Source organism: Balaenoptera musculus, chromosome 16, assembly GCF_009873245.2.
Source record: "Balaenoptera musculus isolate JJ_BM4_2016_0621 chromosome 16, mBalMus1.pri.v3, whole genome shotgun sequence".
NCBI classification, from domain to species: Eukaryota; Metazoa; Chordata; class Mammalia; order Artiodactyla; family Balaenopteridae; genus Balaenoptera; species Balaenoptera musculus.
In genome coordinates this window covers 60,892,376-60,909,922 of record NC_045800.1, presented here as the reverse complement: position 1 = coordinate 60,909,922, position 17,547 = coordinate 60,892,376, and the positions used below count along the sequence as shown (strand labels likewise).

Sequence of the window (17,547 nt, the reverse complement as noted above, 5' to 3'; positions counted from 1 at the left end):
CCCCTGCTGCCCTTTCAACCTGCCACCTGCGTTTCCTTCCCCTTACAACACCAGATTGAAGCCTGATCTGAAAAGAAGAGGAACAAGGAGAGGAAGAAAACCTGGCCTAGGAGATGGTGTCCAGAGAGGAAAGGGACGGAATTTGGATACAAAATGCATCCACTGACCCTAGGGAGTAGAGACAGGGCTGTGCTGTTGGCCCTTCTGCCTGATCAATCTTCGAACCTGGTCAGCTGGGAATGAGGGCAGAGCTCCAAGGAGCGGCACGTGAATCCAGAACCCAGTCCCCAGGAAAGAGTAGGTTGCCCAGCAGGCCAACATTCCCAACAGCAGACCACTGGGCTATCTCCTTGCCTTTCAAAATATTACACTGAGTGGCACAGCAAGGGAGGGTGGGGGGAGGATGGCGAGGAAGGAAGGAGGCCGATCTCCAGGCCAGGGAGTCCTATTGATGCTCTCTGCCTCTTACAATATCCTAACCAATACACTCAGTCTCACTGGGAGTCCCTGTGGAGTCGGTGGCCACTGAGGAGCAGCCTGATGCCTGCAAGTTCTTCAACAAGCGGAGAGGCAAATGTACAGCTACCATCTCTGTGCAGGGCGCAAATGAGGGCACGCTGGCAGCTAGGATGTGCTTCTTCTCTCCTAGAACACGTAGAGAAAGCCATCCAGACTGTCCTACTTCTTCTTGCCTGGAGGCCTCTTTTATGGCCCCTTGGACCAGACCTGAAGCCGTAACTTGCTATCAATGGTTGAGATGTCCCCAAACCCAGGGCTAGGCATGGAACCTCAAGCCAGGTACCTAGGTGCTATCAGACTCCGCTGAACTCTGCAGGCTGGAGAAGGGGGCCCCAGGATGTGGGTCTAATTTCACATGAACTCTGCTCTCTTCCATACACCCCCAGAAAAGAGCAGAGCCCTCCCAGCTCAGCTGCTGACATGGACCTGTTTGGGGCTGATTGGACAAAGCTATTCTATTTCCAAAACCCAGCTGAGACAAAGACCCTGGCAGGGGGCAAGGACTGCAGGGTGTCCGTAAAAACTGCCATATCTGCAGAGGCCTGTGATGTCACCCAGGTGGCCCCACCTTTGGCTTTTATAGATGATTTCATAAGGATGCAGGCTGCTGTGTTCCCCTGGGTGTCCTGTGTCCCATGAGAAAGAATATGCACTCTCTGCAGCCTTTCAGCTGTTGCTTCTGCGGGCGGGGTGGGAAGGATGAAACACTGGGCACAGCGTGCTACTGGGCACTTGCACAGGGGAAAAGGCCAGGAGAGTGAGGCTCAGACCCGAGAGCCTACAACCTGCTCCTCTGCACACCACACAGAGGTCTGCTGGCTGCCAGTCTGTAGGAAACGGCTGCTTGTGCCCGGTGAGCAGGGCCTCTCCTCCTGAGCGACCGTGAGTGAGGGTCTCCCCCTGTGCTTGCCACCTGGCCCCGAATCCCTACCAGCTTCACATCCTGCCCTGGGCTGCTGGGGGCAGTCCAAGCGCTGCAGCAGGGAATGCCATACCACACATTCCAATGCCCGTTTCTTAGGCCGCTGGGCGACCTCGGGCAATGGCCCCCGCCTGGCAGGACAGGCCACACCTGCCCGCACAGCACAGACATGCAGTGAGGATGAGTGAAGCACACGCATATGGCAGAATGGGTTTGCGTGGCTGGCAGGCGGGCGCAGGCAGCATGGAGCGGGTGGATGGGTGGGCAGGCAAGGCTCACCATTAGGTGCACGCTGGAACTCGACTTCCTTTTCTGGACACACCACAGCAAAAGGGAAAGAGAAGGGGAAAGAGGAGGTAAGAAGAGAAGCACAGAGACGCTGCAGGTTAGTGCACCAGCATGGGCTCTGCCTCAGGAGAAAAGAGCAGAAGGAGGAGACCTGGAGTCCAGCACCAGAAGGGTTAAAACAGCATCTAGACAGACAGGCACACACACCCCTCCAGACCCTGGGAGAGGAAGAACTCCTCTGCTGTCAGGTTCACAAACACAGATTGAGGATATTCTGAGGTGTCTCAGATTTGCTCAGAGAAACCTCTTAAAAGGAGATTAAATCACAAGTCTATGAGAGTAAGTAACATTTTGCTGCAGATTTATAGGTTTGGGCTTATCTAGCTCACCTACAGGATTATTTATTTTCTTTCATTACGAGGTCTGCCTGAAATTCGAGAGAGCAGCTATCAGGTAAAGAGCAAAAGCTACTCTAGGTCATCCTCAGCTTTAACAACATTTGACTTCTGAACCTAGACTTTTTTTCACTGGACTCCTAAAACTCCTTTTCAGAGAAAGATGTTGAGCTTTTGAAAATCATCTGACAAATATTAAATTTTGGCACCCATTTCTTTGTTGGTATGGCCATGCTCATTTATAAGATTTCAATGTTTTATTGCATTTTGTAATTAGGGGGCAATGGAAAAGCAGGCGTGCTGGTGATTAAAAGTGCAGTGATCTTACGGACACAAAGATGTAAACCACAGGGAATGCTGAAAGCAGGGATGCCTTGGTCTCAATTAGAAGCTCAAACACTTTATGTTCAGACATGAAACAAGAGCAGAAAAATAAAGACCACACGGAACACTGAAAATATATCTTGGAAGACTGTGTCTAAAAGGTGAAAGGTAATTAAGGATTTTATCATTAGCTCGCCGGGAGACAGAAGTCCCCTAGGAACATGTCTGTGTGTCGTTTACTTGCATATTCATCTAACAATAGCCAACAAATGCTTACTGAGGGCTATTCTAGGCATAGTTAACCCAGATAAATGTTCCTGCCCTCAAGAAGCTGACACTCTACTTGAGAAGACATTTTTGAGAACGTATTCTATTCAAAAGAAGGGGACTACAAGTATTTAAAAGAATGGTCCACAATTTAGAAATAGGTCTAAAGAAAAAGAAAGCCTAAATATAATGAGGCCTCTTGCTTTAGCCTTTCATATATACCCACATATGAGATTTTACTTCCAAATTATCCAAAAAAAGGGAGTTGCTTTACATTCATATATATATACTTCTCCCTTTATCCAACCAGAGTGGTAACACTTTGAAGGAAGGTCCTATCTTATTTGTCTTGGTAATCTCCATGGTGCCTAGCAAAATGTCTAAAAGTCAGCATACGATCAACAAATGTTTGCCAAGTTCAACTGGGTTTGTTGACGCTGGGTTTTCCCCAGGATAAAGCAGAGTACAGGCTTCTAACTTGCCTGGAATTACAGCACTGAAAACTGCAGGAGCACAGACCAGGGCCAGTCTTGGAGTCAAAAGGCCATGCAGGTTGCTTTCACCCAGACCTTGCCTTAGGCAGAGTACTTTCTGCTGTCTGCTTCAACTAATGGGGAGTAAGTTCCCAACTTGCTCCCAGCTGCCTCTCTTACTTAAACTGCCCTGCATGAAAACTTGATATAATCCTTTCTACTCATGGGTTAGTTTCTACCAGGTGAGCAGGCTTCTTTCAATTTCTTTCTCCATCCCTTTAGGGTTTTGCCCTCAGCCATGCATAGCTGGCCTCCTCCTCCAGCAGCCTGCAGCACTGTTTACTTACCAGATCATTTTAAAGAACCATACCTCACTTATGTTTAAAAATTAAATATTGGGGGCTTCCCTGGTGGTGCAGTGGTTGAGAATCTGCCTGCCAATGCAGGGAACACAGGTTCGAGCCCTGGTCTGGGAAGATCCCACATGCCGCGGAGCGACTAGGCCCGTGAGCCACAATTGCTGAGCCTGCGCGTCTGGAGCCCGTGCTCCGCAACAAGAGAGGCCGCGATAGTGAGAGGCCCGCGCACTGCGATGAGGAGTGGCCCCCACTTGCTGCAACTAGAGAAAGCCCTAGCACAAAAACGAAGACCCAACACAGCCATAAATAAATAAATAAATAAATAAAGAACATGTGTTTATAGTCCAATCAAGTCAACCCCACTTGACGGGGCAACAGAATGCTCTCAAAACGTTTCCTTAAAAAAAAAAAAAAAAAAAAAAAATTAAATATTAAAAATTTTAAACCAGAAAAAGGTTCAAGCCTCCTTTCCACACTTAAACAAATATTCAAACAGTACTTAAGGAAAATAATAGCATCTCTCTCTTCCTTTTCTTTTTCCTTCTTTCCTCCCTCCCTCCCTTCCTTCTTTCCTTTCTTCCTTCTTTTCCTTATTTCTCTCTCCTTTTCTTTGCTTCCTCGCTCTTTCTTTTAAGATTGGATGGTCATTCTGGCCTGGGACTAGTGGAATGAACAAGTTGTCCTCAATTAGGGGCCCCTCAAGTCTTGTCCTCTTAAGTGGCTCTCACTCCTCCATAGACCCTGGGTCACTGGCATCTACCTTCAAAGAAACCTAACCAGAACCTGAAGTCCCCAAATTCAACTGCACAAGGTAGACTCACTGCTCAAACCAATGCTAATATCCGAGCATCTGTGAAAGCTTCTGAACAGCAAGAAAGAAATCTCCCTATGGACTTTAAGCAGCAGAAACTGGGGAGGGGTGGTGGGCTGGGAAAGGAGGATGGGGTCTAAAAGAAAGATCCAGGATGCTGACAGATCAGGATCTTCTGAGCGGCTTCACAGGCCTCCCTCATAACACAGGTTATCACCTTGACTTTCAAGAAGGCCCAGAAAAGCAAAACCTGCATACCTTGCCTTGTCTTTTCCTTCCCCTTTTGCAGTACTTTCATCCAACCACGCTGTTCATTATTATATACTTGTTCCTGATTATAAAAGGACTGCAGCCACATTACAAGCAATTTGGAAAAGAGAAAAGGAAAAAAATACCCATAATCCTATCCTGTTACCAGTCTTTTGTGTATGCAATTTAAACATATCATTGTAAGCTATATACAAGTTTATGCCTTACTTTCTTTTAATGTCTTACTTTAAAAATAAATAGTATCTTAATTTTTATTCTGATTATCAAAGTAATACACGGTCTAGGTGAAAAATGTAGAAAATACAGAAAAATGTATGAAATAAAAATTTCCCAAATTCCCATCACCCAGTGAAGTTACTATTAACACTTCAGTGGGTTTTCTCCCGGTTCTTTTTCTATTCACATATTATACACTGAATATAATCTATAAGTACTTTGTTTTTTAAACAAAATTTAGACAGTAGTGTATGTACTGCTTTATATCCCACTTTTTCCACTTGAAACATTTCTGTCATTATATAGTCATAAAAATTAATAACTTTGTAATGGTCAGTTAGATTTCCCATAATTATTTAGTCATTATCCTTTGGGCTTTTGATGTTTCCCATCTTCTCATGGTTATAAGTAATGTCATGTTGAACATGTTTCTGCTTTCAGTTTTTCCATATTTTGAGTGATTCCTTTAGGACAAATTCCCAGAACTAAAGGGTAAAACAGGAACATTTTTATGGCTTTTGACACACAGGCTGCTTTAGGAGGGGTCATTCCGATTTACACCACCATCACGAACTTAAGAGTCAAAAAATGGCACCTCCTTTCAACCTGCATTTCTCTGGTACCAGTGAGGCTAAACATCCACATTTGTTAACTCATTCTACTTCCTCTTTTCAGACTGTCAGTTCTTCTTCTTTGACCATTTATCTGCTGGATTTTAGGGGGTATTCTTATTTATCAGAGAAAGCTCTTTTGTATAAAAATAATATTAACTCACCCCATCACACCTGCTATGAATATTTTCTCCAACCTGTCTCTTGTTGGCCTTTGAATTTTGGTTGGTCATGCCCTTCTTAAACTCTTGCATCTTAGCTTCTGTTCCCACCTCTATATTCAAAGTCTTTTCTCAAGCATAAAACTCATTTACGGAGTACCTAATCAGGGTCAGAACCTGGGCTAGGTTCCCCACACATGTTCTCATTGAAAGCAATTTAACTACTGATTCTGTTTGCCTAGCCTGTATCCTTCTCAGCGTTCCTGTAAGGGCTGGCATTGTTGCACACCTCTGTTCTTCCTCCACCTCTTTCTCCACTTCCTTTGCTAATTCCTCTTCTTCCAGCTCCTTAATAACAGATAACCCTGAAATTCTGCCTTTCCTGGACTCTTCAACATTTGTGTGCTTTGGATTCATATGGAGGAATGGGAGTGTTATTAAAATTCAGATTCTGCCTCCCGCCCAAGGCTTCCTGAATCTGAATTCCAGGCTGGACCCTGGAATCTGTGTATTTTAACTAGTTCCTTAGGCAAGTCTTACATGGCTGTGCCTGAGGCCAGTATCTACAAAGTTCTGCCAGAAACCTACTCCTTAATGACACCTTTAACCCATCCTCTCACCATCTCAGCTGTCACTGCTTTATTTCAGGTCCTATTTCGTGCAATCACTCTCTGCTTCCCCACCATACAAAAGCTAATGGAGTTCCCAGAATCATCGCGCTGTTTCAAACTTGTGTGTTCCCTTTGCCTGGAATGTCTTCTCCTCTCCGCTCCTCTCCTTAACTTGGCAAAATCCAACTAGTCCTTCAAACTCAGTTCCTGGGCCATCTCCTTCAGGAAAATTTGCTGTTCTGGCTCAGGTGCTTGTCTCTCTACTCCTCCAGCGCCTGCCTGGCACATACCTCCCTCAGTGGACATGAGATTCACTCACGTGAGTCTCCCTCTGCACACCTCCCTGGGCTACACCAGGTATCTCCCAGCACCTTTGAAGACCTCTCTGCCCAGATCTTCACTTGTCTCTCAAACTCAGTATGGTCAAAACAAAACTTCTCTTCCCAGCAAAACATTCCTTCACAACTACTCACATTTCTAGCAAAGATACCACCATTTCTTTCAATATTCAAGACACTTTGCCATTACCTTTGATGGACCCTTTTTAAATCTCCCGTACCTAATGGGAACTTCCTTTGCCACACCTCTCATCAGAGCTAATGTCTAATCAGAGCCCAGCACCCATGGGTAGAGCTGGACCAATGACCTACAGGCAGCACCTATTCCAAGTGGTTGGTCTGTGCTCCTCTGGTGGTTATTTTTAATATTAAACCTTTCTATTTCTCATCATCTTTTCTTCACCCTACACCCAGACTATAATAAATCCTAGTTGATACCTGTGTCTAGTTCCTACCCTCTTCTATTCACCCTTACACGCTTAGCCAAGTCTTTTGAAAACATCACTCTTAACCTTCCGTGCTCAGTGGTCTATGGTGTTTTCTGTGGTCTAACACACAAACCTCCAATTCCTCTGCTCAACCAGACCAATCCAGCTGTATTTTTTATATCCCTCTACCAAACACCCCATGTTCCAGTTGGGCAGAGTATATCAATACATATAATAGAACCCATAAAAATATTTTTTGTTGTTTTTAAGTTACAGAAGTAATACATTCTCATTTTAAAGAAAACACATGTGTACAAAGTAAAAAAACAAAAGGTGTGTCTCCCCACCCTGCCTTCATCTCCAATCCCATTCTCTAGAGGCAATCATTGACTTGGTTCCAATCTTCCTACCTCCTTTTAGCTTTCTCCAATAAGTCTCTTCCCCAGAAGCTTCTTGGACTGAACCATCCCATGTAGGGTCCAATACCATATACCATTCAGTGCGTAGCTGATCCCAGGTGTGTCCACTTTACTTTTTAATTGACCTTGCAATTCTTGAGGCTGGATGAAACCTGCATCTCCTCTTATATCTCTTGTGTGCCTCTAGAACTGAGTGTAGCACTGAGCCTCTGATAGGTACTTAATAAATACTTTGTAAAGATTGACTCTAGCTTCTTCTCCAGAAAAATATATGCAAAATCTCTCTCTAACTCAACTAGCCACCTTTTCCTAACCTGGCTCCACCATCGAGCTCACACCCCTGTAACTGAGGGGCTGCCAGTCAACCCCAGCTCCATGTCAGCAAATGTGTGTGGAGCCCAAGCTCCCCTCCTTAGGGCAGAAGTACATGGAAGCAGGCATGCAGACAATGAGAGAAAGAGAAGGGATGGGGGAAGGGAAAGGGGCACACAGGTATATCTCAGCTGGGGACATAAGATCCTGGGGAAAGGTCTAATTTAAACTTTTTTTGGAACTTAAAGGTTTGCATAATAATGGTTTGAAATTCTCTGTGGCGTAAATTGGTAGGCTTCAAGATAGCATGAACTCCTATCCAAAGCCCCAGCCCCAGGGTCCTTTCTACCCCCAAAGCCTCTTAAGAACACCTTGGCTGTGTGAGGACCCCTCTACCTTGGCCAAGCAGCCACCCCCACTAAGGCTTCTTGTTGGTCCCTATGGGCCCCTGTCCCTCCTCTTGCGCTCATTCCCCAGGAAAAGTTCCCTCACCAAATGAAAACGAGCTGTGATGTACCATGTCCCTGGTCTGTGTCTAAGGCACCTATGCCTCGAGAAAGTTTGACGCTTTCACTCAATGGTATCTGAGCTGGGTTCTGGAAGTGCTTTGGAGATAAGAAAAAAGAACAAAAGGATAGTGGCTTCAGGTGCCAAGCCCTGTACCCTGAATCAACCAGGCAAACTTTGCTTTCATTTGATTAAATCGGTTTGTGCTTTAAAAAGAAAGGAAGATTAACCAGTAACCTAAAAAACCCAGAGAGTCAAGCCCTGGAGATGAAACCTGTGTCTGGAAGTCAAGTTCAGGATTCAGCTCTAGTAAACTATAGTTTGGATCATCTCCCCTGAGTCTTTCCAATCAAGCTAGGGTCAGGTGAAGCACGTATCCCTCTGCCCTCTCAGGCCAGTGGAACCTGCTGTTCTGAGCAGAGAGGTTTCTGGTTTAAAGCAGAAAAGCAAGGATAGGAAGGCTCTTGGGGAAAGGGGGAACAAAGTGCCAAGGAGTCCCTTGGGAGTGACTGTTGGGAGAGAAAGGCCAGACCTTGGGCTGGAGGAGTGGAGACACCTACCTTGACACCGCCGTCCGACTTCTTGTTCAATAGGCTTTTGGCAGCTGTGAAAACAAAGAGAAAAATCAAGTCTCCTGTATTGTACCCTCTTCCCATCCTGAAGTCTGGCAGCTGGATCCGCAAGAGACTGATGTGTTTGACAAGGGGGCCAGGAGTCTCCTGAAACCCCTAGAAGAGGCCCTTCCCGATGCCTCAAAGCAAGAAGGGCATCTCAAGCAGCGTCAGACCCTCAGAGTGGCACCCCAGGATCTCCTCTGCCATGGAAGAGGGCTCAGCATTAACAGGGACACTCCGCATTTAGGAGAAACCACATTCAATACTGGGGCTGCCTGGGCCATTGGGAACTCTGCCTTCAGCAGCTTCCACCTAGGCCTGGAAGCAGAGTGCCAGGGTGAAAGGTGAGGGCTCCGTCCCTAGATGCCATGGAGATTCTCAGGACAGCCAAGCTGCAAGGATGCAAGACATCTCCTGAGTGTTCTCAAGAAACAAGAGTGTCACAGTTCACGAAGGAGACCAGACGTGAGGACAGACAGACACAGACACAGAGACTAGGACCACCTACAGGAGGGTTTTGCCAGGGGGTTGAAGCCTTGACTGGGCAGGTCCTCACTGCCACCCTTTCCTCAGTCTACTCTCTGGACACACTGAGCAGAAAGGACTGGGCAGAATAATGAGGTATTAAACAGATTCTAGCCAGGCACAGGGTGATGCTCAAGGCTGATGAGCTCCACATAGGAAGGCTGGTGATGCCTGTTGGCCACAAAGGTCACAGGAAAGTAGCAGACAGTGGATGGGAGATTCCAGGGAGATTGAATCAGTCCAACTGTCTGATCCACCTAGACTCTGATGGGTTTGCATCTTGGTTCTACTGCTTGCTAGCTGTGTGAGTTACTTAACCTCTCTGAACCTCAGTTTCTTATCTATAAAATGAGATAATGGCATGAAAAGCACTAAGCAGAGTGCCTGGCACATAGCAAGAACTCTGCAAGTGTTAACTACTGTCACTACTGCTGCCATTCTTCCCTTCAGGTGGCCTTTCCTATCCAAGCTGGGTCTCCAGTGAGAATAAGGATCCTTGCATCACAAGAATTCTGACCTCCAAAAATGGCCTTTGGTCCTATCTCCAGTTTATGCTGGGGTGATTTGAAACTTATTTTTTAAATGTGTTTACTACTATGCCTGACCACCTACGGTGTTAAGTGCTTTACATACGTCAAAGTTCTCTACTCTGACAACCCATTAGAATCACTTGGGAGTTAGAGAAAAATGCTTATGCCTATCCCATGCCCTAGGGATTCTGATTTTGTCTGCGGTGGGGTCTCAGCATCAGGATTTTTTTTTTTAACAAGTTTTCTCATACAGGCAGGGTTGAGGGCCTTAGACATACATGATCTTAATCGTCACCATGTTATTTCTTAGCCCCATTGCAGAGATGAGGAAACTAAGGTTGGGAGAGCTGATGTGACTTGCTCAGGGTGTGGCAGGGCTGGGATCCAAACTCAGGAGCGGCTGTCTGCACAGCTTCTGTACTCTACTGCATTTCAGACCCGGAGGCCGGCAAATGCCAGACTTCACAATTGTGAGGGGCGTGGCTTCCCCTTCGGGGCCGCCCACCAGTGCCGCTGAAGCCTAGTCTTCTGCCGTGGGCAGCTCAGCTCCGGGCCACGCCAGGGCTGCCTCGGGCCACCTTGGCCGCAGCCCTCACAGGCAGGCCAGGCTCTCGGGCGGGTGGCTTCGGGAGGAAAACCTCCTGCTGCCCAGCTCCACGTCCCAGGCTACTGCCTCCTGAGAGTTGGCAAGCGTCCAGCATGCACGGCTGGTTAGGGGGCTCCGTAACACCGATGCGCTCGCAGATGCCAAGTTAGGTGGTCCGTCTGGCATGCCCATCTCAGCCCGCAAGCATGGGACTCGCCTCCCTGGTGAGCGGGCCTGGCATGCTGGCCCTCCTGGTGGGGTGGCAGGGAGCCGAGGCAGGCGGTCGGGGAGGACTCATGCCACGTACCTTGCCCGGCCAGGCCGGCGGCGCTCGCGGCAGGCGAGGCGGGGGCGGAGCTCTGCCTGCCAACTGAGGGGATACAGTCTCTGAGTGCGCAGAGCTGCCGCAAAGCCACGGGGGCCAGTCAGCAGCGAGCATGCCCCAGCGCGAGGCGCAGGAACCCGCTGCCGCTGCGCACGGCAGGGTCCGGGCGGCGTGGCCAAGCCGGCCGAGCTGGGGGAGCGGAGGCGCCGGGGGCAGGCTGGTGAGCAGGTGCAGCCAGCCCTGCAGCAGTCTGGGAACCTGAGAGGACAGGGCGTGGAGGATCCCGCGGCTCCACCTGTCCCACGACCACCTCGGGTGAGGGTCTGCAGGTCAAAGCCTGACTTGGCAAGGGGCGGTGTCCCTTCAGAGGCAGCCCAGCCCTAGCTAAAGGCTGTCAGGAAACTGAGCCTCATCTGCAAACCTTCCTCCCCAGGGGACCTAAAGGAGGACATTTTCAGAGCGCAGCCCTTTCCTCTGGCCACATTCCAAACAGTAGAGAGACTGGCCCTCGGGGCCCAGGGAGGGTCCGTGGCCCTTGTGCAGCCAGTTCACTGATGTTCCACAGCCCCCAACTCCTCAGAGACACCGGTAACTTTTCCTCTTCAAGGCAGGTGGCCAGGAGAGGCTGCATTTCAGAGTTCCAAAGGTGTAGGTGCCCCAAAAATGAGCGCCCAGAAAGTAAACAAAGGCCGCTTAAGCAATACATTCTAGAAGCCCCGATTCCACCATTAGCCAACCTGCTAGAATCCAGGGATAAGCTGAACCTTCTTTTTGGGATCAACTCAGAAAACAGCCTCACTTGTTTCTAAAGAAGCACACAAGTGCCCTTCCTTCTTGATTATACTTCTAGACACCTCTTCCTACAGAAGCTTCTGGAGACTGGCTCTGTCTTCACCTGTCCCAGAGTCAGGGCAGAAGAGGTCATCCTGGAATGCTTGCAGCATTCTTTTTTGTTTGTTTGTTTTTTTGTCTCCTGCGCCAGGGCAAAGTGAGTGCCACGGCCAGACAAAGTCTGGGCAGCAAGGACAGGAGGCTCTTTAGGTATCAGTGAAGATGCTGTGTTGTAACAGAGAGACTGAGTTCCTGAAACCAGGACACCAATTTTATGAAATGGACAGGGAGAGGCTGATGCAGAGGCCGGAGGCCACGGGACAGGGCACATGCTATTGATTTCCTAGCAGCCTGTTTCACATCTCTTCCACTCAGAGAGAGAAGAGATCACCCAATTCTAGGGTCGGCACATATCTGCCCTTGAGTGTCCTCTGGAAAGGCTTTCTTCAACCCAGAAAGTAGAAGGTGCACAAGTAATTAGAGGACCAGAGGCCTGATGTGGGACAACAGCTCCACCTCTGCAGGAGGTGGCCCACTGTGCCCTCCTGTCCCCATTTGTGAGGTGAATCCAGAAACACAGCCTTCCCCTCATGGGTACCCATGACACAAGATCGAGCCCCAACTAGGGTCACAGGGGATGGGCCTGAGGGGGACACTCTCCCAGCTTACTCTCCAGTCCTGATCCTCCAGGGCCCTGTGGCTCTCACTGGGGCTAGAGCTCATGAAGCCCCAGAGCCAGGGTTGAGGTTACCGGGAACCAGTACAGCCAAGCCCGTGGACTCAAGCTCAAAGGAGCAATCTCTGCCCAGGTAGCCGCCCACCTGAGCCTCCCGCACACACAACCCACCCTCCCCACCCCCTGCCATGGCTGTGTAGAAGGAAAGCAAGGGAGGGAGTCTGGTTATGAGAATGAGAAGGGGGTCTTGAACCAAAACAGTGGGGCTGGGGGTTAGGGGGAGGGAAGATCAGGGGAAAAGGCAAGCTGGGAAGAAACCTTTCTGTCTTAAGTCCTGTCATTAATCATTTCCTCACAGAAAAGCCACTGTGCTTCCCAACTGAGGGCAAACAATGATGAGGGTGGGGGGAGGGGGAAGGTGGAATGTCTTGCATCTTAAAAAGAAATGTCAAGTGTGATTTACAAATTACTGGTCCCAACTCTCCCAATTCCTCACGCAACATTAAGCAAATTCCTTTCCCTCCATCCTGCTGGTCTCTATTTCTTCACTTTTACGGTTGGCATAAAAGAGAATATTTTAAGCACAGTCTCTGTAAAAGGTTTAAACATCTGGAATAATTTCTATTAGTCATCTCCACTTGGACACAACGATGTAGTGATCGTCCCAGTCAGCCAATTAATGGTGGTGACTGGGAAGATTCACTACATCTCATCTCCTTCTTTTTCCCAGCACATCCTCCAATGCCCTTGAGACTGGCTAAAATCTTAAAGTGCTGAGAGTCTTCAGAGAATTAAATAAGAATCCCCAGGGACAAGGTAAATGGAAGACTGGGCAGGCTACTCCTTGGGAGGTTCTAGGGAATACAGTTCATAAACCTGAAGTCAAGTAAAGCCCCCCAGAATTTCACATTACAAAACTCAGCTGCAGCAGCCCCTCCAAACAGGATCCTCATCATCTTGGTCAAGGTGTTGCCTGAGACACCCAGTGTGAGGAAGGCATGATATATGGCAACAGCCCATTCCGACCCACTCACCTCGTAGAGTTAAAGTGCACAGCTGAAAACATACCTGAAAAGTTCCTGGAGACAAGCATGGTCGTGAGGATGGCACCCTGGGGAAAGAAGAGGGTCCTGTGAATTCCATCAGGCTCTAGAAAAGCACAGTCTGTTCTCAGGCAGAGGGCAGCTGCTGGCTAGGGGCTCCCAATGAGTACAACCTTCATAGCTCAGCTCCAGCCAGGAGGGGAGCTTCCTTCTGTGATGGGGCAGGGGGCGCACTGCTGAAAGGTATGATTTCAGGATGCTGGCAGCCCAGCCCGGAAGGCAAGACTCACCTTCAGTTTTCTCCGGGCATTGAACTTGCGTAGGCACTCCACGGTCTCTTGACGATGCATCATAGATGCCACTGTGGACCGTTGCTGGAAGCCAAATAGACAGGCCTGTGAGCCCCCCACCGGATCCTAGGCCCCTCACCATAGTCCCAGCACCGGTGGCCATGTGCTCAGCCGCCCCAGAGTTGCTCTGAAGATAAGATGAGGTCATAGATGTGAAAATGCTTTTACAATAAAAGCACTACCCAAAAATCAAGGTTATGTAAGGACAATAATCTGGACATGAAAACACCACCGGTAATTGATGCTGGATGAAGGTGCCCAAGAGAGCATTCTAATCTTCCTTGGGAGACGGAGGCTATGGAAAGGGAGAGTATTTTGTGTGTTGTGATCCTCATGCAGTTACTCCTTCAGCAACTATTTAGTGAGCACCTACTGCGCTCCAGATTCTGGGCAGTGAGAGAACAGAAAGGGTTCCTGTTCTCTAGAGAGAACATTCATTCCTTCTAAGAGTTCCTCTCAACAACCACCCCACCCGCCAACAAGGTCTTAAATGAAGCTGTGATCTGAGAAGCTAAGGATCTTTACCTTGAAGCATTAATTCTTTTCACCGTTTTGGATGGGAATTTTTCTTCAACGTATTACTGCTAACTTCCTCCTTAAACAGAGTCCCCTGAACATGATTTACATTTCCCTGTTGACACAGGGTCAGCAATACAAGCATCAATGATTACATACCCTAATACAGAGATGTTCTCAGGGTCTGCTGAGATATATAGGATGATGGAGGGTGGGGTCCACAAACATGACCCCAGAACATAATATTTCCGTAATTCTTGAGTACATATTTTAAGTGGCTCATCCCCTCATTCTGCTGTTGTTATCTTGGCCAGCCTGCTAGAAAAATAAATCCTACAACATGCAGCCTGGTGCCCACATCCCCACAGGGCCACCCTGCCTTCCTTCCCCTCTGGCCGCTCCCTTTCCTAGTTCCCGAAGCAACTCTCCCAACCTTATCTACCTTCCCCAGATCTCATATTTCACCTCCTCCTCCAAAGTGTAAACTTCTCCACAAAGTGAAATGAGAGATCATCAAGCAAGAACTCCTTCAACTTCAGCCTTCCAACCACAAGCTGATTTTCACACCTCTGCAACCTAATCCCAGGTCTCAGAAGCATCATCCCTCATGTGCTGACCCCTTGACCTGGGCTCAGGAGTCCCTCTCTCATTGTGCTATCCAAACATTGGTTCCTCAATTAGCCAATATTTTTAAGGCCTTATTCTGGATTATATTCTTCTCTGCAGTCTACACAATACAGTCAAGCGCAAGATTTTAAAAACTCCCCTGACTCATCCATCTTCTCTAACTAGTACCATGTCTTTCTCTCTTCACCCTCATTCCCTCCTCACCTCATTGTAAACAGGCTTCAGTCTCTCTCCCTCCACTGCCTCTATCAGTGAAATAACGAAACAATGCTTCTAACCGGTCAGAGCCAACAGGCTCTCTTCTGTCTTTATCATGGACTCTCTGAAGCATCTGATTACAGAACCTCCCTTCCTGAGACCTCCTGTTTCTTAGGATCTCCTGATCCTCCTTCTCCCATGGAAATTCTCATTCTCAGTCTCCTTTGCCGGCTCCTCCAACTCTCCCTGGTGCTAAATGCTGGTGGCCATCTCTTCTCGTACAACAGCCCACGGTAAGCATTCAATCAGGGGCTTCCCTGGTGGCGCAGTGGTTAAGAATCCGCCTGCCAATGCAGGGGACACGGGTTTGAGCCCTGGTCCGGGAAGATCCCACATGCCGTGGAGCAACTAAGCCCGTGCACCACAACTACTGAGCCCGCGCGCCTACAGCCTGTGCTCCACATCAAGAGAGGCCACTACAATGAGAAGCCCGCGCACCGCAACGAAGAGTAGCCCCCGTTCGCCGCAACTAGAGAAAGCCCGCGCGAAGTAACGAAGACCCAACACAGCCAAAAAAAAAAACCCAAAAAAAAACAAAAAAAGGAATTCAATCAGCATAGAAACAATCCCATCTATTTCTACAGCCCCAACACCACCCAAATGACTACAACCTATATTTCCAATTTTTAACTTCTTTTCCATATTTCTAACTACCCACTGGATGTCTCCAGCCGGAGGTCCTCAAACACCACACTTAACATGTATGAATCTAAAATCATCATCTTTTCTCACAAACAGGTTCCTCCTCTGGGTTAGTGAATGGTACAACCCTCCACTCAGTTACCAACTCAAAACCTGGCAGTCCTCATAGATCCCACTCTCTCCTTCACTTCCCAAATCCAGCTGGTCACTAAGTCCTTTTTATTCTATGTCCCAAACATCTCTCAAATGTGTCCACTGCTTGCCATACCGCCCACCTTCCTATCATCACCCTTAGCCGAGACCTCATCTGGACTTGCTTAGACAGTTACGACAGCTTCCTGAGCTCTCTGCCCCTGCCTCTTTCCTCTTCAATTCCATTTTCTACACAGCTTCCAAAATGATCTTTATAAATTAACTGCATACTTCATTCCCTCTTTAAAACCCTTAAATGGTTCCCTGTGCTTTCAGAATAAAATCCAAACTCCTTAGGCAGAAACCTGTATGTCCTGGAATCTTTCTGGCTTCAGTCTCTTGTATTCCTGTAGTCCTACCTTCATCTACAACCAAACTACTTAATATTCCTTAAACTCGCCACAATTTCCCAATAGCCCCTCACCTTGGCCCTTGCTAACCTCTGTCTGCAGGTTGTCATCCTGGGGAAACCCCAGTCATCTGCCAAGAACCAGGACAGGGCCCACCTCCTCCATGCCTTTAGCAATCCCACTGCCCACCAGAGACGGCAGGAGCTCCTACATACTCATTAGCTTCTTTTACGTACTTGTCACATTGCAGAGTGGTTGCCTGCTTGAGTGCCTGTCTCCCCAGATAATCTTTGAGATGTGTGGGGAAGGCACCATGCCTTATTCATCTTTGTATCTACAGCACCCACACAGGGACCGGCATCAAAGAGGCATTCAGTAAACACGGGAAAGAACAAATACATAAATGCATCGTGGCTGTCAGGAGGCCTAACAAGAGGCAGACCCTCTTGTTTGAAAAAAGATATTTCAGCCTGATAGAACTGTAAGCGAAAACAGAATATGCTGACCCACAGTGATAGCCCCGGGGGCTTCTCCTAGGGCGAGATTTATGACTGAACTTCAGGAGGCTCTTTTTCATTGCTCAGAGGTCCCTTCTGTTTATTTGCTGGGTCTTGGTCCCATTTCCATTAGAGGTGTCTAAGAGTTGAGATCTGAATATGCACTCTAGGCGTGGCAATTCACTTTGAGTTCTGCCAGCTGCTTTCTCTCATCAACTAGAGTCTGCAAGGGTCAACCTAAGCCCTCATTCAAGATCAAAGCTAAACCACACCTGACAAGTGAGTGGGGGAGAGAGAGGCCAGTTAGTTCCAGTCGCCTCCCCAACTCCTCCTGGTGACATTTGCTGCCCCTGGGCCCCACCCAGTCCCCCCTCCTCTCTGCTGGGTCTTAGCTCAGGGCCCAAAATGATTATTCTCTATTCATAAGAGAAGGAGGGTAAAGACAGTGCTATGGGCACATTGAAGCTGACATCCCTGATCTCCTTGATCTCGGTGGAAGACACTTACACAGACCCATGGATGCTTGAGAGCCTGGTCAGCTGTGATACGCTTTGCAGGGTTAATGGTCAGCATCTGGTTGATCAAGTTCTTGGCTTCAGGAGTCACCGTGTCCCACTCTGGTGATGGGAACTAAGGAGCAGGAACAGGAGAAGAAGTGATATGAAATTTGTGAGCCTCATATCCCCTACAATTGGGGTACTCTGTGTTACCTAAAGCTGCCCAGCAGGGTGTGGGAAAGTCCTGGGGTATCCCA

The 17,547-nt window shown here is 48.2% G+C and overlaps 1 protein-coding gene across 17 annotated transcripts in view; it reads right to left on the bottom strand.

Annotated features, from left to right (window-relative positions):
- Window positions 1-17,547, bottom strand: part of CAMK2G (calcium/calmodulin dependent protein kinase II gamma) — a 53,905-nt gene that overhangs the window by 11,355 nt on the left and 25,003 nt on the right. For 6 of the 17 annotated variants that reach the window (XM_036827878.1, XM_036827881.1, XM_036827869.1 and 3 more), the window contains 4 exons: window positions 17,301-17,423; window positions 13,652-13,735; window positions 13,387-13,429; window positions 8,792-8,835 (listed from right to left, as the gene is read on the bottom strand). In XM_036827878.1, coding sequence (XP_036683773.1) covers window positions 8,792-8,835; window positions 13,387-13,429; window positions 13,652-13,735; window positions 17,301-17,423 — 294 coding nt within the window. Of the gene's footprint in view, window positions 1-1,720; window positions 1,754-8,791; window positions 8,836-10,793; window positions 10,857-13,386; window positions 13,430-13,651; window positions 13,736-17,300; window positions 17,424-17,547 lie in introns of all 17 variants that reach the window. The other 11 variants (XM_036827865.1, XM_036827871.1, XM_036827867.1 and 8 more) reach the window with 3 other exon arrangements.